This window comes from Malaya genurostris, chromosome 2 (assembly GCF_030247185.1).
Source record: "Malaya genurostris strain Urasoe2022 chromosome 2, Malgen_1.1, whole genome shotgun sequence".
NCBI lineage: Eukaryota > Metazoa > Arthropoda > Insecta > Diptera > Culicidae > Malaya > Malaya genurostris.
In genome coordinates this window covers 2,485,984-2,506,685 of record NC_080571.1, presented here as the reverse complement: position 1 = coordinate 2,506,685, position 20,702 = coordinate 2,485,984, and the positions used below count along the sequence as shown (strand labels likewise).

Sequence of the window (20,702 nt, the reverse complement as noted above, 5' to 3'; positions counted from 1 at the left end):
AAAAGATTTTTGTAGGAAATTTAACGAGAAAGAAAACCTTCGAAGACCGCAAAACAATCAGACGTATGTAGAAAAAGTTATCAAAGTAAACCCGACACAAGGTTCGAACAATGAATCAATGAAACAATGAATAATGCATCACTGCTGCTAGTGTTCGTTATATGATTTTACTCTCTTCTATTATGCTATAATGGTTGAACTGAGTTGTTCAGCTAAAATCTTTTGTGAAGACGGAACGACCACTTTGTTGTAATTTATTGAAAGATGGCTTTTTGGCCAATGTTGCTTTACAAAATATTTATTTTGCGTTAAAAGCCGACGTTTCGAAAGAATATCCCTTCATCTTCAGGGCATTGTTGTCGTTTTTGCCCTGAAGATGAAGGGATATTCCTTCAAAACGTCGGCTTTTAACGCAAAATAAATATTTTGTAAAGCAACATTGACCAAAAAGCCATCTTTCAATAAACTAAAATCTTTTGAATAAAATTCCATCCAGCGCACAGTGGTTCAAAAGCCCAATTTCACGATCTTAATTGATAACTCATTAAAAACGTGGTTTTCGAGGTACAGTATTTTCAGCAAAGTTGCTCATAATGATAAACGCCATCTTTTGGCAAATTTCATTTTTGTTATTAAACCCCCTAAAAGTGAGATAAAAATATTAATTTTGCTCAGGGTCAACATAGGTGCTAAGTTACTTCGACAAAGTAGTTTAGAAAGTCATTTCAAACAAATTGACTGGAGGATTCTATTTCCGTAACTTGAGTGTAATTCATGATATAATGTATTTTATGAAAATGGTGTTCTCAAACCAGTTTTTGTAAGAAAACATACATATTTTCAATTTATATGAGTTTTTCATGTTCTACAAAGTTTTTTATCTTTAAAAACTACACAACTTTCTCAAACATAATATGCTGCTATCATTTCAGTTTAATGAAATAGAGCAATTTTTCATGATTTTTTTTTACAAAATTTCAACTTGTCTATCATCAAAAGGCGCAGAAAAGTGCAGATGAGACTACTTACATATTAAACTACTTGAAAAGAGCTTTCATACCGTGGTTGAATTACTCGTCTGCGATCGTCTGCGAGATATGTTCTTTTCAAATATCCTTGTCCTTGACATTTGCCCTTATTATTGCAAATGTCAAGGACAAGGATATTTGAAAAGAACATATCTCACCTGCAGACCATCGCAGACGAGTAATTTAACCACAGTATGAAAACTCTTTTGAAGTAGTTTAATATGTAGGTAGTCTCATCTGCACCTTTCTGTTCATTGTATGTCACATAAGATTTCAGTATATATTCATTACCATGGTACTTGCCACAAAATATGATTTTTTTGCACATTGAAGTCTATGGAATAGTTTAGTAACTGTTTTGTCACGACTTTCGAAAAAAATCAATCATCAAATTAAATTAAGTTATGTCATCTTCTGGTAGAGAAAAGTATTATCACAACTCATATTTTAGTTATTTGTATTTATTTTATAACAATGTTCTCAACCAGCTAAAAGACTCTTAGCATCGTCCGACAGATTCTTCTTGGACTGTTTTGGCCATTGACGAATATTTGTCAACAAAGAATCCTATGAAACTAATAACCAATTCATGGGATCCCGATTCGAAAGTGATCTGAATTGCTCGCGTGTATAATACTCTCGAAATCTGTATGAAAGAAACTTCTTAATCATTGTGAACAGTACAATATAGCAAGCGTTTATCGATCTTCACTTTAATTGATGAATAGAGGATATTTTTCCGCAGAGCTTTTCTATAGAAAAACTTACCAAAAAATGACATAACGTAATTCGACATGATGATTGCCTTTTTTCAAAGTCGTGGCTTCTTATCTCACCTTCAAAAAATGTCTGACAGTTACTTTCAAAAAACTGTTCTATTTGTAGAATTCGATGTCTATAAAAATTGTGAGAGTTACCATGGTAACGAATATATACTGAAATCTGATCTGAAATACAATGAACCTAATCATTGCACATGTCAAGGACAAGGATATTTGAAAAGAACATATCTCACCTGCAGACCATCGCAGACGAGTAATTTAACCACAGTATGAAAACTCTTTTGAAGTAGTTTAATATGTAGGTAGTCTCATCTGCACCTTTCTGTGCCTTTTGATGATAGACAAGTTGAAATTTTGTAAAAAAATCATGAAAAATGGCTCTATTTCATTAAACTGAAATGATAACAGCATAATATGTTTGAGAAACTTGTGTAGTTTTTAATGATAAAAAAACTTTGTAGAACATGAAAAACTCATACAAATTAAAAATATATGTGTTTTTGTACAAAAACTAGGTTTAGAACACCCTTTTCATAAAATACATAATATCATGAATTACGCTCAAGTTACAGAAATAGTACCTTCAGCAAATTTGTTTGAAATGACTATCTAAACAACTTTGTCGAAGTAACTAAGCCCCTATGTTGGTCTTGAGCAAAAATAATATTTTTATCTCACTTTTAAGGGGATTAATCACATAAACAAAATTTGCCAAAAAATGGCGTCTATCATTCTGAGCAACTTTGCTGAAAATACTGTACCTCAAAAACCACGATCCTATGAGTTATCAATTAAGAGCGTGAAATTGCGCTTTTGAACCACTGTGCAGCGACTGCACAGAATCAAAGACTATACACATGTAAAAAACCTGTTTTAATCCACCTAGTGGTGTAATGATGCCTTTCTCATATCAATCATACCATCACATATAATACTGTGGTATTCTTCAAAATAATTTTCTTCGATTTCTAAATAGAATAACCGAAATCGGTTTGTTTGACCGTCTAGTGATAAAAACTATTAATTGGAGAAGATTTGAGGTCGATTTAGAAAACTTTTTACGGTTTTTCGCCCTTTTCAGTGATGGTATACAATTTTTAACACACTTTACCTTATATTTCCGGATCCGGAAATCGGATCCAGATGAAATTCAGGAATTACGTATGGGACCACAGGACCTTTCATTTGAACCTAAGTTTATGAAAATCGGTTGCGCCACCTATGAGAAAAGCTAGAAAACATATTTCCATTTATTTGCACATTTTACCCCACAACTCCGGAGCTGGAAGTCGGATCCAAACAATATTCAGGAATTTTGTATGTGACTACAAGACCCAAGTTTGTAAAAATCGGTTCAGCCATCTCCGAGAAAAGTATGTGCAAAAAAACGTTACATACACACATACGCACACACACACAGACATGTTGCGTACTCGACGAACTGAGTCGAATGGTATATGACACTCGGCCCTCTGGGCCTCGGTTCAAAAGTCGGTTTTCACAGTGTTTGCATAACCTTTCTATATGAGAAAGGCAAAAAGAGTGATTCGACCATATTGAGGTTCAAAATTAAATAAAGAATTTTACTCTATTTTGTTCTCCTTCACCGTCAATTTTCACTCACCATTCGAGAGAAATCTGTTTCACTGGATAAAAAACCCGAGTTTTAGGTTGTGAGTCGAGTTCGCTATCGATCCTGGTTCTGTGGATATAATGGCATAAGTGACGTAACCGACAAAACGCAGCTTTTCTAGGTTTCACTTAATTTTCTCAGATTTCAACAGGGCTCGTTTGAAAGCTACTATTGAATCGTTGAACAACTTCGAAGATCATATTGCAGATACTTTCGGTTCCAAAGATATATTCGTGTAAGTGGCGTAATCGAAGTATCGCGTTTTTTCAGTAAATTACCAATGATCAGGTTCAGATGTATTATTACTAATTCTTTTGGTTCCGAGAATGTTCTCGGATGAGCGACGTAAGCCAAACCAAATCAATCAGGATGAATTTCTGTCTAAAATCTGCTCAAATTTACGTCAGAAATTATTGTTATGAAAAGAATATATTTTTATGATACTGATTGAATGACAAGAGGAAATCGTTATCGCTCCATTAGATTAGGATTAAAAGAGTTTTTTTTCTGCAACATGAATTTTTGTTATTGGTTGGAAACTCGAAGGAAAAGACCAGAGTTAAAAATTGTTACGTATTTTCAATGAAAGAATACAATTCAACAGCCTCATCTTCATTTTTTCACTGCCTCATTCGCAAACGAGCGCGAGGAGAGGTGAATTATTTTCGTTTTTCACTTCAACAAAAGAGAGCGTCAATGCCAATATCACTCGTTTCCCTACGACAAGACAAAACTAAAATATCATTCGCATGGAAATCCAGTCAAATTTAAAGTCTCATTGTCTCCTCAAAATATTGGAAATCCGATCAATTGAATCACAATAAGACGATTGAAAGATGAACAATTCACAAAATAATATGGAGATTTTACAAATGAGATGATTATTGGTACAATAGTTCTAGATGAAAACAGTGAATATCGATTAATCTAATCTTGCTTCCCAATCAATAGGTATTTAAGTTTTGAAACATATATTGTTTACAAGTCCAGTTGTTACAGATATTGTCAATGAACTGAAAATTTTGAAGCGAAACTTTGTCTCACTAAAAAAGTTAACATCGGATCTGGAAACATAAACAGTTCGGAAATATTTTACCAAGTGAGAGCTAATGCTATACAGTGATCTAAACAGGGGTTAGTAAATCGAGTTAGTTCGTAAAAAAAAAGTTTACGTTATTTGGAATTTACTTGAAGAGTAGGTGTAAGAAAAATATGTTCGAGGTTCTTCCAATATCCAAGATAGCGACTTCGACCGGTTTGATGAGTAGATTTCGATACAAGCGCGAACATTGTTTTCTTGCATATAACCATCAAATCCGTACCGATAGAACCTCAATTAGAGGAGTTTTTAATGAATATCGTCATCTTGAATTTCGAGACGACCCTAAACATTGTTATCCGGCCCGTATTCATAAAATAAAAAGCTCTGACTGGACATTGCAAACTCAATTATCACATGGCTACTATTCAACGTGCTGAGTATTATTCGTGTGATTTGTGTGAATGCGATTATGGTACTTCATATCATCTGATATGTAACTGTCTCGCATTGACGCAACTACGTATCCGGGTTTTTGGTTCTCCATACATGGTTGAGTTTGTATATGCGGAGCTACAATTAAAGGATATTCTCTCGTTTCTCACCCAATGTGGTAAGGAGCTTTAGTCAGAAGGGTTCATCATTCTTCCTGGAGTTAATGAATCCTTTCTGTATTCACCTTAAATAGGGTTTAGCAGACTGTTTGGCATCCTTTAGGGGGTACCAAATTTACTTCTGCTCGTACATACTGCGAATCGTTCTGCATTTTTCCGGGAGTGCAGAATGGTGTCGCTTTTATAAAATCTCTAAATCCTCTCGGGAGTTGGAGGTTTTACAAACTGTGCATCGTTCATCAGAAAGCACGCACATAGTAACAAACCTAAATAGGTTGTACAGCATCGTTAAGCCGTGTGGCATCCGGCGGAATTATTTTTTACCAAGAATTGATCCACTGGTTTCCTGTTCCATGTCGTAAAAGGCCACAAAAATAGGAACTCCTAAGTCAAGGTGTATTTCCGTGCCGATGGCTGAATGGCTGCAGGAGGTTAAACATTGCAGTCGTGAACGGAATATCTTGGGTTTTTCCTCAAGGTGGTGTACTATCCCCACTTTTATGGAACCTAGTCGCTGATGGTTTGTTAAGGAAACTTAATAACCTTGGATTTCCGACTTATGGTTTTGCCGACGATTATCATATATTGATGATCGGTATAAGCATTAACACTCTCTTTGATTTAATGCAACAAGCCCTGCGATCTGTTGAGCAATGGTGTTGTCAGGTTGCAAAACATCAATGGTGCTTTTCACTCATCGTGGGATAATCGCAGGAGCTCGTCCGTTGCAGTTCTTCGGTTCAGAGGTTGCTGTGGTCGATCAAGTTAAGTACGTCGGGGTTGTTCTTGACTCAAAACTGAATTGGTCTGCTCACATTGATTTCAGGATTGAAAGAGCTTGCATGGCTCTCGGCCAATGCAGACGAGCTTTTGGAAAATCATGGGGACTCAAACCCAGATATATTCATTGGATCTACACAACTGTCGTTGGACCAATTTTGGCATATGGATGTCTTGTATGGTGGCAGAAAGGAGAAGTCGCGACAGTTCAGTCAAAGCTAAATCATCTCCAAAGGATGGTCCTAGTGACGATGACGGGAGCATTCACGACAACTCCTACTGCTGCTCTACTGTGCATTAAACCACTACATGTGTTCCTAAAACAAGAAGCATTATCTTGTGCATACCGTCTTAGGGTTACAGGGCTTTGGAGCAGTAACCCATTAGATTATGCTACCAGCCACACTCGCTTGTGGTCTCAAATGGTTACGTGGGATGAGTATTTACTCGCTCGTAGTGACCTTACTCTCACATGCAGTTTTCCTTTCAAAACATTCAATGTGAGCTATCCTCTTCGTGAGTAATTGTTGTCTGGTTGTTTGGAACGACAACTCGATGAACACATAGTTTGTTATACGGACGGTTCTCTGTTGAATGGTCGTGCTGGTGCTGGTGTCTACTGTCGAGAAATGAGGCTGAAGCAGTCTCATTCACTTGGTAGATACTGTACTGTGTTCCAAGCAGAAATCTACGCAATTCTGTGTGGAGTACAATCGGCACTTCAGCAGAGGATCTGTGGTAAACGTATTTATTTTTGTTCCGACAGTCAGGCAGCCTTAAAGGCACTCAGTTCGAGTGACTCGCGGTCGTGTCTAGTGATCGCATGTCGAACTCAAATTGAAGACCTCAGCATTTCAAATGCTGTTTACTTCTTATGGGTGCCCGGCCATTCTGGTGTTACTGGAAATGGATGGGCTGATGAGTTGGCTAGAGCTGGTGCAACGAATAATTTCGTTGGTCCTGAACCAGCTTTACCACTTTCAACTAGTTGGATAAAGCACGAGATACGTTCTTGGGCTGCATCCAAGCATGCCAGCTACTGGCGCAGCTTGCGGGCTTGCGCTCAGACAAAGGCATTTCTGCCAGGTTTGAATCTGAAAATGTCAAGGTGTCTACTGCATTTTTCCAAGCATCATTGCAGTATTCTGGTCAGAGCTCTGACTGGACATTGCAAACTCAATTAACACATATTCAACGTGCTGAGTATTATTCGTGTGATTTGTGTGAGTGCGATTGTGGTACTTCATGTCATCTGATATGTAACTGTCCCGCATTGACGCAGCTATGTGTCCGGGTTTTTGGTTCTCCATACATGGTTGAGTCTGTGTGTGCGGAGCTGAAATTGAAGGATGTTCTCTCGTTTCTCACCCAATGTGGTAAGGAGCTGTAGTCAGAAGGGTTCATCGTTCTTCCTGGAGTGAATGAATCCCTTCTGTATTCACCTTAAATAGGGTTTGGCAGATTGTTTGGCATCCTTTGGGGGGTACCGAGTTTACTTCTGCTCGTACATACTGCGAGTCGTTCTGCATTCTTCCGGGAGTGCAGAATGGTGTCGCTTTTGTAAGATCTCTAAATCCTCTCGGGGGTTGGAGGTTTTATTAACAGCAGACTGTTCGGGACCTCGTAGAGGTTCAGAATTTCCTTCTGCCTCTACTAAATGTGATCCTCAGCAGATTGTTCGGCATCCCTTAGGGGTGCAGAATTTACTTCTGCTTTTATGTGTTTTTGTGTCGTCAATTTTTCCCATCCTCCTAGTCCAACCCTTACCATTTCCTTTTAATCCTTCCCTCTTATATATCGGGAAAATGATGCTAAAAACAAATTGATGGCAAGGCACAAATCTCCAAATATCAAGGGGAACGTGCCATTTGAGCCAATTTGTTCTGATTCCTGATAAATAGGGTTTAGCATACTGTTTGGCATCTTTTAGGGGGTACCAAATTTACTTCTGCTCGTACATACTGCGAATCGTTCTGCATTTTTCCGGGAGTGCAGAATGGTGTCGCTTTTATAAAATCTCTAAATCCTCTCGGGAGTTGGAGGTTTTACAAACTGTGCATCGTTCATCAGAAAGCACGCACATAGTAACAAACCTAAATAGGTTGTACAGCAGACTGTTCGGGACCTCGTAGAGGTTCAAAATTTACTTCTGCTTCCACTAAATGTGATCCCCAGCAGATTGTTCAGCATCCCTTAGGGGTGCAGAACTCACTTCTGCTGTTTTGTGTTTTTTGTCGTCAATTTTTCCCGTCCTCCTAGTCCAACCCTTACTATTTCCTTTTAATCCTTTCCTCTTATATATCGGGAAAATGATGCTAAAAACATATTGATGGCAAGGCACAAATCTCTAAATACATTTCAAAAACCAATTACGGCTCGGCAAAGCAAAATTTTGAAATTCTAAAAATACTTAGTTGTGATAAATTTGATTTCGAAATCTTAAGTGTTTTTGGTTTTTCGAAAATCGATCTAGTTTTTGAATAATTAATCAAAAACGCAACGCGCGCATTCCGCTACATTCCACCTTAATCTGTGAACCTGGTATCCCTGGTTGAACCCGTATCCGAGCGAGTTGCGCTGCGGGTCGTTTTATGGAATCGCTTATTTGAAAGCTAAGGAAAAGATGCACATTTCATATCTTGGGCAAATTTTTGTATCTTTATTAGATTATACAGTATAGGCTGTTGAAAGAGGGCTCTTTTTTGTAAACGCGAAACTTCAAAAAATCATTCTCGAAAATCTCACCTACCATATTGAAATAAAACAATACGTGTCGAATATTTTCGAATTGTTTACCGAAAAAAATAGTTAGATGAAAAAAAAATTTAAGTGGCTGATTTTGTGTGGAATGCCCATTATTCAAAATTTGATCCAAATCGAAGAATACAAAACTAAAAGTTCAAAACAAAATCTGTCATTTGCGGTGGAATTACTCAGTGTCATATTCGGATCAATTTTGTGCTCGATTGTTCCGATGATTGGGCCGATGGTCGAAGCGATGCGGCTCTACAAAATTCACGGGAGGACAAGAAGCTAGCGAGCATTGCTAAGTCGGGTCGTTGGGGCACAGGAAGTGATTTTTTCCCAATCGGAAACGCCGGGTCGACCCCGACTTTCGACCAATCAGCCTGACCAAGAAAGGAAGTGCTTCGAGTATGAAAGGTACGGGGAATGCGGACGTCATTCCAGAATGGTATGATTCTGTTTGACTTTATTTATACCTGAAAAGGGATATCTAAAAAAATATAACTAAGGGATTAGAAAAAAGTCAAGTATTGAAATGAAAAACAATATTAATAAGTATTGAAACGTTTAAAATACGACAAAATCAAAAAAATGAAGGCGCTCCACTAAAAAGGAAGCGATAATAATCATTACTTCATACTTACAGTGTACATTCAGATAGACACGCTTGCTGACAGCCGGCGGTACCTCGTTGGAAGCGATGCATAAGTAGGCGCCCATTTGTCTTCTATCTACGCTCGTTAGGTTCAGAAAGTTTCCAATATGAGTATCCACTGGTTGTCGATTGAAAATGAAAAGAAAAAGGAAAAGAACCACGCGGGAACAGAGTTAATAGAATTCCACGAAAGATGAATTGTTCCCACATAGGACGCTGGGAAATTGCGTAATAAATTATTACACCATGTGAAGCGCCGGGAGATTCAGGAATGAAAGTAGGCAGCCCACACCAAGGGCTGCGTTGGCGTCTGTCATCGGGACGGTCTGCCATGCAAGCCAATTACGATGTCGCCACCCCGGAGAGCGGCAATAAGGAAACCAATCTTATTACCGGCTGTGGTTTTTCGGAACAATGGCGCGTGCTAAGAGAATCGTGAATTTCATCGAAGCAGCCACTTGTTGGCTCTTGTCGTAAATGATTATTATTACAGCCTACTGCGTGCGGTTATGCCTCGAAGCTTATGATAAGTGCGAGCGGCACTAATCTCTAATTACGTCATAAGTTTACTAGTTTATATCCGTTCGAGGCTCATTACTATTCAACAGATTTTCACTTTATTGTGCTATTGTACCAACAGTCATCTCATTAGTAAAGTTAGTAAGTTGAAGAGGGGCATTATTTTACCGATTACCCAACTTTCAATCAAAGAATTGTGATAAAATCGAATACAATATCTTTGCTACTGCTGTTATAATGACGCAAAAACTCGATCTTACTCTTAAATTAACTCTAAGTAATGGTTTTCGTATATGAGATGACTACTGGAGCTGAGATGAATGGGGGCACCGTTACCCTATAACCATTACACTAAACAGACTTATTTGAATTTATTTCCGTAATTTAAATCAATTGCCCAAAAGTGCGTTAATCCGATCAGAACCGAACCAATTAAAAGCCTTCGGAATCTGACGTGAAAATGAGCAATAATAGTCACGAAAAGCCGTTCCCATTCTTCACCCCTTACAACAAAAACCGATTCCAAGAAATGGTACCGAACGCAACATGGTGAAGATGAAAGAGGACCGAATATAAATCAATCATCCATCGCCCCGTCGTTTCTCCTGCGGTTACAAATGATTGAGCACCTGGGTGGTAGTCCAAAATAATGAAAAGGAATCATCCTTTGGCATTCGATCCCAACTGTCGGTGACGGTCCCGCCCGACCAAAGCAGGCGGCGGCTTTTGTTCATTTCCCGTACAATCTTCTTAGAAACCGTGCTTGAAAATTTAAAGTATTGGGAAATCTTTCGGCTTTTCTTGCAACGGAGGAAACGTAGTAGGCACTGGGGGATTGACTGTAGCTTCGCTGATAAGTGATTGCTTCGAACGTTTCGTTGCTAATGACTTTTGAAGTGATGGTATCGATTCCTATATTTTAGATAAAATGAAACCAATCAATTGACTGTCATAACTTTTAAGAGGATAATGAACTAAACATATTTCAAGTTGATTACCTGTCGCATACAATAAAGTAAATTTTAAATTAATGCGGAAAAACAAACTTTTTGCTTTGTGATGAAAGATATAATTTACAATAGAATCTTGTATGTTGTACGATCTTGTACTCTTGAAGAGGGACACACTAAACGCGAAATTTGCTTCAAATTGCGCTCTGTCAGATTTGTCTATTCCAAATTGTAAATTGCCCAAAATTAACGCCTAATAAAAGTAGTGGCACATTAAAACATACCCACTGAAAAATAAAGTTGAATGCTTTCCAAGAATTAGACAAATAACCGAGAAACTAAAACTAAGGTAAAACGCATCCCTTAGTTATTTTGAACTTGGTTTCAACACCATGTTAATATGATTTGTCTCTTTTTAAAAATGAAGAAATATCAGTATAAACAATTTATAGGCCTTTGAGAAACTTCTAGTTTTGGGTGGAAAAGAGTCATTTATACATTAAAATACTTCTAGAGATAAAACATATAGTTTAAGTTTTGCAATGACTGAGTGGAAACATAACATATATTGGAGAAGCCATACGAATGAAAAACTTAACAGAAAAGATGTTTTTTTGGAAAAAAATACGCTCAGAGAGAGGACTCGAACATGCGTTCTTATGCATTCCGTGCATACACGCTATCATTTCGCCACTCTGAACCTCTCCAGCCTGGTTTCTCCAATATACATATGTTTTCACTCAGTCATTGCAAAACTGAACTTAGTTACGGCTGCTTTACGTCAAACCCACTGAAATTAATTAATCGATATAGTTATAGTTCTGAAGACTTTTATATTTGCAATTTTTTCCAACTCAAAGTTTTGAAGTTACAACGATTTGAAGAAAGCACTTGCTAAAACACATTCGCCACAATTTATGAATTGAGCAAAATTTTGATTTGACTGGTGACGTGTACAAAGTTTGATTAAGGGAAGTTAATTAAGTTAAGGGAAATGATAAAGAAATAGTGTCGAGGGCACACGCGACCGAGAAGTTGTTCAAACAATAAACGGATTAAAAATAAAATTAATGATGCCTTCCTCATATTACTTATATTACCCAAAATATCACCAGAAGATTCTGTCAAGAAAATCTTTTTTTCAAAATTGAATAAAATTAGTTGCTTTCTTTGGGTACAAACTAAAATAACCTTTTCAATTTGTAGACAGTAAAGTGTTAAGTTAATAAGATTGTTTTGTTTATTTTACATTATCGCACTAAATGACGGTTTGAAACACCCTATAGTTTCGGAACCGGAAGTCGGACAGGAACCTTTGAGACTATAGGGCCTTACATTTGAGTCTAAGTTGATCTTAATTGACATTTTTGACACATATATTGTTCACTCGCATTATTATTTGAGTCTTCTATAATTTAATTTTTTAACATTTTATATATACAGATTTTCAATACAGAGTTTTGATCTACCGATACATATCTACAGATTTTTCTTAATATGTGGCAACCTTGCACGATATACGAGTTATTATTAATTATTATTGTCGTTTATATATGCTCGACTTTAACCTTTTCGGTCGTTTGCCGAGTCGTACGCTATACGAAATTGAACAAAGCACGTTGTGTGTTTTGTCGCAAAGGCGGTGGTATTTTCTTCTTCCGTAGCAGCACGTACCGATGCGTACCGGTTTTGAATCGTAACTATGACGTTTCGATAGTTTTGACACTCATTGCCATATAATTTCGAAACTGGAAGTCGGATCTGGATGAAACTGCACAGCATCTTTTAAGACAACGAGAGCTTTAATTTGAATCATGCACTGTGAAAATCGGTTTAACTGTTGCTGAGAAATCGAGGTGATATCCGTTTTTGGAGCTTTTCTTCACTACCATCGGTGCGTTCGGAACCGGGAACCGGAGACTAGTAGTCGCAAACTAGTTTCAATATCCACCAACCAAAGAGATCTGCCAACTAGATGAATTTACCAGTTAGTTTTATACGACCTCGTCCACCTCGTTCCGACATCACTTATGAATAAATACTCATGAAGTTTTTTAACTTATCGCGCTGTAGTACCAGAACCGGAAGTCGGGTCCGGATCCACTTTTCAGGAACTTTTTAAATAATTTCAAGTCGGATAAAGGTGAAATTCAATAGCAAGCTATGAGGCCATAAGACCATTCATTTGAATTTAAGTTTGAAAAAATCGGTTCAGCCATCTATGAGAAAATTGAGTGTTCCCTGTTTTTGGTATTTATCACCTTGTAACTCCGGCACCGGATCGAGTCCAGATCGGGATAAAATTCAATAGCGGACCATATGGGACCAGAAGACCTTTCACTTGAATCTGAGTTTGTGAAAATCGGTTCAGTAAACTCTGAAAAAATCGAGTAACATTATTTGTCACATACACACAAACATTCATACAGACACCGACATTTTGTGATCTCGACGAACTAAGTCGTCTGATGTTTAAATCATATTTTATTTTATTTTATCTTATATTACTTAAAAGAATTAATCAACAAACGCGAATATTCGAAATATTCCAAGAATTCCATGAAATTCAAGAATTCCACGAAGTCATTTTCAAAAATGCCGTTAGGGAAATCAACGAAATTCAAGCATTCCTCGAAATTCAAGATTTCCCTAAAAATCAAGAATTTCTCGAAATTCAATATTTTCATGAAATTCAAGAATTCCACGAACTTTGAATACTCCCTAAAATCTGAGAATCTCATGAAACCAAAGATATTCTACTAATCCAAAAATTTCAAGAGATCTAAAAACTCCACGAAATCCAAGAATTTAATGGAATACAAGAAAGAAATAAAATCCAACGTTCACATGAATTTCACGAATCCAAGAATTTCGTATAATCCACGAATTACCGAAAATTCCAACCGAAGTTAGAAATTCGAAGGAATTTTCCAGAAAATTAATAAATATCTTGAAGATATGACTAAATTTCTGAGAATTCCAACGGAATTTTTAAAGATTTCAGCACAATTTCACAGAATTCCAAGAATTACAATAGAATTTTAAAAGAATTCAGAACAGAATTTCAAGCATCACCACAGAATTTCTAGGAACTTAGACGAATATCTAGAAGTTTCGATTTAATTTTGAAGAATTCGAAAAGTTCCAACAGAATTTTCGAGAATTTAGACGGAATTTCTAAGAATTGCACTGAATTTTTGAAGAATTTCAACGGAATTCCCAAGAATTTTAAGAAATTTCGACGATATTTTCTATATAAATATCCCATAATTCCAAAGATTTATAAAAATGTCGAAGTAATTCCCAAGAATTTCCTCTAAATTTTCTGGAATTCCAAGTGAGTTCCAAATTCTGATGGCATTTTCAAGGATTTAAAAAGAAATTTTCAAGACATTTCGTCAGATTAAGATGAATTTCTATGAATACTGATAGTTTCAACAACATTTTTCAAGAATTCTGTTTCTTCACATTCTAAGAATTCCCTGAACAGCTTAGAATTTACAAAAATTCCAACATTTCCCCGAATTCTAACAGAAATTTCTAGAAATCCGAAGTAACTCTTATGAATTTTGTATGAATTTCCTACATTTCCGAGGGAATTTCCAAGAACTCCGAAGGAATTTCCAACAGTTGAAACGGAATTATCAAGAAATATGACGGATTTTCTGAAAATTTCAATGGGATCTACAAGAATCTCGCCAGAATTCAGTATAATTTCAATGAAATTTTCAACATTTTAGACGGAATTTACAAACAGATTTTACATTAATTCGGAAACTTCATAATTTCGACGTATTTTTCAAATTCTAAGAATTCCAACGAATTTTCCTAGAATTTCCAGGAATTTTCTACAACTCTTACAGAATTTCATGAATTACACGAATTTATTGATTTTATGGAAATTCTGACAGAAGTACTACACAATTTCTAAAACTTCCAAGGAAATTAACAAATATTCCGACGGAATTTCATTTGAAATCTGACGAGTTTTCAAGAATTCCAATGTAATTTTTAAGAATTCCGACGGAATTCACAACATTTTCGAAGGAATTGCCTAATATTCCGAAAAAAAAAATCAAGAATTCCGACAAAGTTTTCAAGCATATCAAGAATTGCAAGAATCGCTTGAAATTACGAGACTTCCCAGAATTTCAACAGAATTCAGAACAGAATTTCAAGCATTACGACAGAATTCCTAGAAACTTAGACGAATATCTAGAAGTTCCGATTTAATTTTTAAGAACTCGAAGAGTTCCAACAGAGTTTCCGAGAATTTGGACGCAATTTCTAAGAATTACACTGAATTTTTAAAGAATTTCAACGGAATTTCCAAGAATTTTAAGAAATTTCGACGATATTTTCTATCTTCCTACAAAATTTCACGAATTACAATAATTCCAAAGATTTATAAAAATTTCGAAGTAATTCCCAAGAATTTTCTCTAAATTTTCTGGAATTCCAAGTGAGTTCCAAATTCTGATGGCATTTTCAAGGATTTAAAAAGAAATTTTCAAGACATTTCGTCAGATTAAGATGAATTTCTATGAATACTGATAGTTTCAACAACATTTTTCAAGAATTCTGTTTCTTCACATTCTAAGAATTCCCTGAACAATAGAATTTACAAAAATTCCAACATTTCCCCGAATTCTAACAGAAATTTCTAGAAATCCGAAGTAACTCTTATGAATTTTGTATGAATTTCCTACATTTCCGAGGGAATTTCCAAGAACTCCGAAGGAATTTCCAACAGTTGAAACGGAATTATCAAGAAATATGACGGATTTTCTGAAAATTTCAATGGGATCTACAAGAATCTCGCCAGAATTCAGTATAATTTCAATGAAATTTTCAACATTTTAGACGGAATTTACAAACAGATTTTACATTAATTCGGAAACTTCATAATTTCGACGTATTTTTCAAATTCTAAAAATTCCAACGAAATTTCCTAGAATTTTCAAGAATTTGCTACAACTCTTACAGAATTTCATGAATTACACGAATTTATTGATTTTACGGAAATTCTGACAGAAGTACTACACAATTTCTAAAACTTCCAAGGAAATTATCAAAGATTCCGATGGAATTTCAAAGAAATCTGACGAGTTTTCAAGAATTCCAAGGTAATTTTTAAGAATTCCGATGGAATTCACAACAATTCCGAAGGAATTGTTTAATATTCCGAAAAAAATTCAAGAAATTACGGGACTTCCCAGAATTTCAACGGAATTTTAAAGAAATCTGGCGGATTTAACAGAAGTTTTGAATGAATCTCTGCTAGTTTTGACGGAATTTCTGAAAATTGTGCTGGATTTCCTATTGGTATTCTCGATAACTATGAGATTTCAAAAATAACTAAAAAGAGCATCGCAATTCACTCAACGACAGAATTTTCGAGAATTCCGACAAAATTTTTAAGGGACCGTTCATAAACCACGTAGGTCAAAATTTGGATTTTTTGGACCACCCCGTCCCCCCTCCGTAGACTTTCGTTGACTTTACCACCCCCCCCCCCCCCCCCTCCTTCTCGGAAAAGCTACTTAGACTTTTCGTTTCACATAACATGATGGAAATTTTGTTAAATTTATTTTCATTGACAAATAGTGCCATCATGATTTCATTCACTGAATTTTATAGTTTCCCTGTGGAAATTCATGAACACGATTGAAACAAAAATCATCCAGTAAAACCCATAAAGCAAGAACGAGAAGGTGTTATTAAAAACATAGTTTGGAAGTTATGTTAACCTTTCGTGCCCAACATCGAGACTACGTATTGTGTGGCGTAATTTAACATAATAACTATCGAATAATTATTTTTATAGAGTAGTAATGTTTAGTTAAAACTACGGCCCAATTCAAAGTTTGACGGATGAAAAGTTTTTTGAATTTATTTTTCACTGAAAATGAAATGATAACAAGGGGTATATTGAGAGCGTCAGAAGAACTTCGAGAAGAGCTTACTCCGTTCGACAATGTATTTAAACTTCATATTGAGGTATTTCCTTTAACTCTAAGTACAAAAAAAATACAAAGGAGTGATTTTTGCTCAAGATCTAAACTTTGAAATAACTATCGAAATGCCACAAATAATCATACTCTCGAACAGGGTTATTTGTGGAAACGACAAACTACAAACTGCTCGACTGTCAAATTTCAACTTAAAGTTAAAATAATTCGCGAGATGGTGCACAGTCTTAATGCTACTAGAAATACTGAATAAGAAGTCGAGATGAATTTTTTTGTTCAACAAGATATTTGTGTTGGAAGTTAGTTTAGTTATATCGTTAACTTTTAAAGTTCACCGGGAAGTGTCATCAATTCGAAGTTATTACTGATACACAAGCGCATGAACGATAGGAAACGATATTTTTTTTTTCAAATTCGCAATTCAGCAATGCTGCTTTTTTTCACATTTACTTTTTTCGAATCTGACTTGCTTGAGGTAAAGTTAAGCTGATAAAACATGGTTCTGGCTTGGTTGACTGATTTCCGTAATAAATAATAACTTTTAAATAGTAATTGTGAATAAAAATAAAGAGACTACGTAGACTTTGCACAGAAACCCCCTCCCCCCTCCTCGAATACAAACGTTAACTTTCATGATACTGACTCAAACCTCCCCCCCTCCCCCTGAAGAATCTACATGGTTTATGCATGGTCCCTAAGAACTCCGATGCAGTTTTCAAAAACTTCGACAGAATTTTCCAGCATTTTGACAGAATTTCCAAGAAGCTAAATGCAAATTCCTTCGAAACTTCCAAGAATTCCGGAGAAATTTCCCAGAATTTTGACGGAATTTCCCACATTTTTAGAAGAGAAAGCTAGAGACTAAATGTAAAAAATTTTGTGTCTGTTTCGATGACAACTTTTGCTAAACCAGCTGTGAAGCTAACGATATGATTCATTTTTACAGGCTTTGAGATGTAAATTTAAGTGCATTGCGATGCTTTTTATGTGCATATGTAAATTTTTTCTGTATGTTTGTATATCTGAGGTGATTCTGAATTCAAATATGGCGACTTCCGATTTATTGATATTTCTTAAAAACACTTATAATATATATAATATATTATTTTTGGAACGGGATCGATGAGTACATGTCAGAAAACGATGCTTGAGGTGGTTCTGAATTCCAAAATGGCATAGCATAGTTTCAACAGTCTTGATAATCGGAAACTGATTTGTCTGGTATTTTAATATTTTTTCTACTTAATTCGGCTATAATTTAGAACTCCCGCAGATATTAGGCTACTGCTTCAAAAATGTAAGCTCTTACTAATGAAATCCGTTCCAAAAATATGCATATTTTGAAGGTATTCGAGCAATTCGAGAAATATCGACACAAATTGTAAGGGTTATCAAGAAATAACCGGAAGTCGCCATCTTGGAATTCAGAACCACCTCAAACATCGTTTTCTGACATGCACTCATCAAACCCGTTCCCGGATTTCAAGAAATATCAATAAACCGGAAGTCGCCATCTTGGAAATTAATGCGACTTAAAACATCCTTCTCCTGCAAATACTAATAATTTTGGTTCCTTAGTTATCCATTATATTATACATATCCAATAAGATACATACATAGAGAAAACTTTTTCTACGTTGAAAATTCCAAAATGCGTAAAAATTTTTTACGTCATCATTCGATTTACGAAGTCCCGATTATTACATAAATTGAGGTTAGGGTGTATAAAATACTACAAAATTTATCCAAATATATTCCAATAGCGGTAGAATTCAGATTCAAATGGAAAGTAGTTAAAATATCAGATATGTGTTGTTGTTTCCATCAGTTTATGTAGAATTTAATCCAGATCCAGCATCCAGTTCCGGAATACAGGATAGTGTGTGTGAAATTGCAACCTATCACGGTAATGCAAAAATTTAAATTTATAGGTTATGCTAGTTGTTGGCTAACGAATCGATTTGCGGTATGCCCGTTCCCAGTTCCCGGTTCCGTAAATATCGAAAATAGTAGTCGAAAAAACGGAACTCTTCATTTTCTCAGAAACAGCTAAGTCGATTTTTAACAACTTAGACCTAAAAAAGGGTCAAAGTGTATAAAAATTAACTGCTTGTGACTTTTGTTCGGATCTCACTTCCGATTCCAAAACAACTGAGAGAAATGTGTTTAAGATTTAAAACCGTCATTTAGAGCGAAAATGCAAAAGATTTTTTTTAATGTATGCCCAATCAAGCTATTTTGTTTCCATTCAATATTCAAAGAACAGTTTAGAATCCCTTAGTAATATTAATGAAAACATGAGTTATATGTGAAAGATATTACAGCACCCTAGGTGGAATGTTATTTAAATTTGTTTCTTGTTGTATTATGTTGAAAATTCGCATACATTAAAATATTTTTTATGTGGGGAACGTTTTTAACAACCTACCAGGTTTAGATTTCGAGCCCCGCACATAGGACCAACAAGTTTACCTGGTTCAAGATGCGAATGACCGAAAGGCTAAAGCCTCCATGATCAAAATTTTGAGAAAAAATGTGGGTAGTCTTCTTGTACAACCGTAAAAATAGAGAATCATCTCAAACTAGTAATACACTTAAGCAAAGCCATAGTGAACATTTCTGGCGCCCGAGGCAAACTAAAAAATAATCGTTCCCTAAAATTTTCATCCCATCCTGCCACTGCCGACTAAAACTGGAGACTGGATCCCTCAGAATTTCGACAATGTTAACCGAAACTAACAACGTTACAATTCATGAAAGTAAGTAGTAAGTAGTAGTCTTAAGTACAATTAAGAAATACTCTCGGCATCTTAGACCTAAGGCAGTGGTTGACCTGGTTTCTACATCTGATTTCTGGACCTGTGATGGAGACCTGGGTTTTGGAAAGGTAAAGGTACTGGATTCTGGAAATGAATTCTGGATCTAAATTTTGGGTCTGAATTCTACGGATCAGGGTCATGTCAGCGAATGTCATTTCGCCGAAAGCCATTTCGCCGACAGGGTCATTTCGCCGATTCCTACAAATGTCTTAAAATCGTAATGGGAATCGATTTAAAATAAAGAAAAATAAAAGATAATAACGTTAACGCCCGTTTTGTTGACCTACAATTGTACTTCTTGAATAAAAATTGATTCATGAACCTCAGAACGGAGTTCCCAAAGAAACTTGTTGACTACTAATCATCAAAGCAATTCCATAGGTATCTACCAAGCAAATGTATGTGGTATTTTCCGTTTACTAAATAAAAAAATATTTAATGCGGCTTCGCCACATCGATTTGATTCGTGTGCTGTCCGACCTCGCTGCCTCTCGTTCGGACCTAACTAAAGCAATGAAACCTAGCTTTGAGTAGACCGGGCAAACGAGGCGGTTACAGGTTTGTATGCAAGAGGCCGCCGCATCCGACGGCGGGTCGGCGGCCAACTGAGCCGGCGTCGCCTTGGCGGCTTTATGCCGCCGAGCCATCTTGGCTTCGGTTATGTGGCTGCGCCACATCAGTTATACAGGAGGCATAAAAAATAATTTGATGTATTCGAAATTTCCTTTTCGGCGAAATGACCCTTTCGGCGAAATGACCCTTTCGGCGAAATGACCCTTTCGGCGAAATGACCCTTTCGGCGAAATTACCTATTCGGCGAAACGAATTTCGGCGAAATGGCATTCGGCGAAACGACTTTCGGCGAAATGGCTTTCGGCGCAATGACCCGCTCCCGAATTCTACACGTACATTTTGGACCTGCCTTCTGGGCCTATATTCTTAACTAAACTTCGGAGTAGAACTCTGATCCTGGATCCTGAATCTTGATTATGGACCTGGAGTCTGGACTTGAATTCTAGATCTTAAAAATAAATCTGGATCTGGTTTCGATACCTGGATTCTAGACCATAATTCTACAACTGGATTCTGTATTTGAACTTTGGATATGAATTCGAAATCTGTTCTGGAATTCAATTTTGTAAAGAAAATTTTGGACCTGGATTCTA

General features: G+C 36.3%; 1 protein-coding gene across 2 annotated transcripts in view; it reads right to left on the bottom strand.

Moving 5' to 3' along the window:
- LOC131432780 (peroxidasin homolog) overlaps positions 1-20,702 on the bottom strand; it is a 136,187-nt gene that overhangs the window by 2,571 nt on the left and 112,914 nt on the right. For both annotated transcript variants that reach the window (XM_058599285.1, XM_058599286.1), the window contains exon 6: positions 9,266-9,394. In XM_058599285.1, the coding sequence (XP_058455268.1) occupies positions 9,266-9,394 (129 nt within the window). The remainder of the gene's footprint in view (positions 1-9,265; positions 9,395-20,702) is intronic.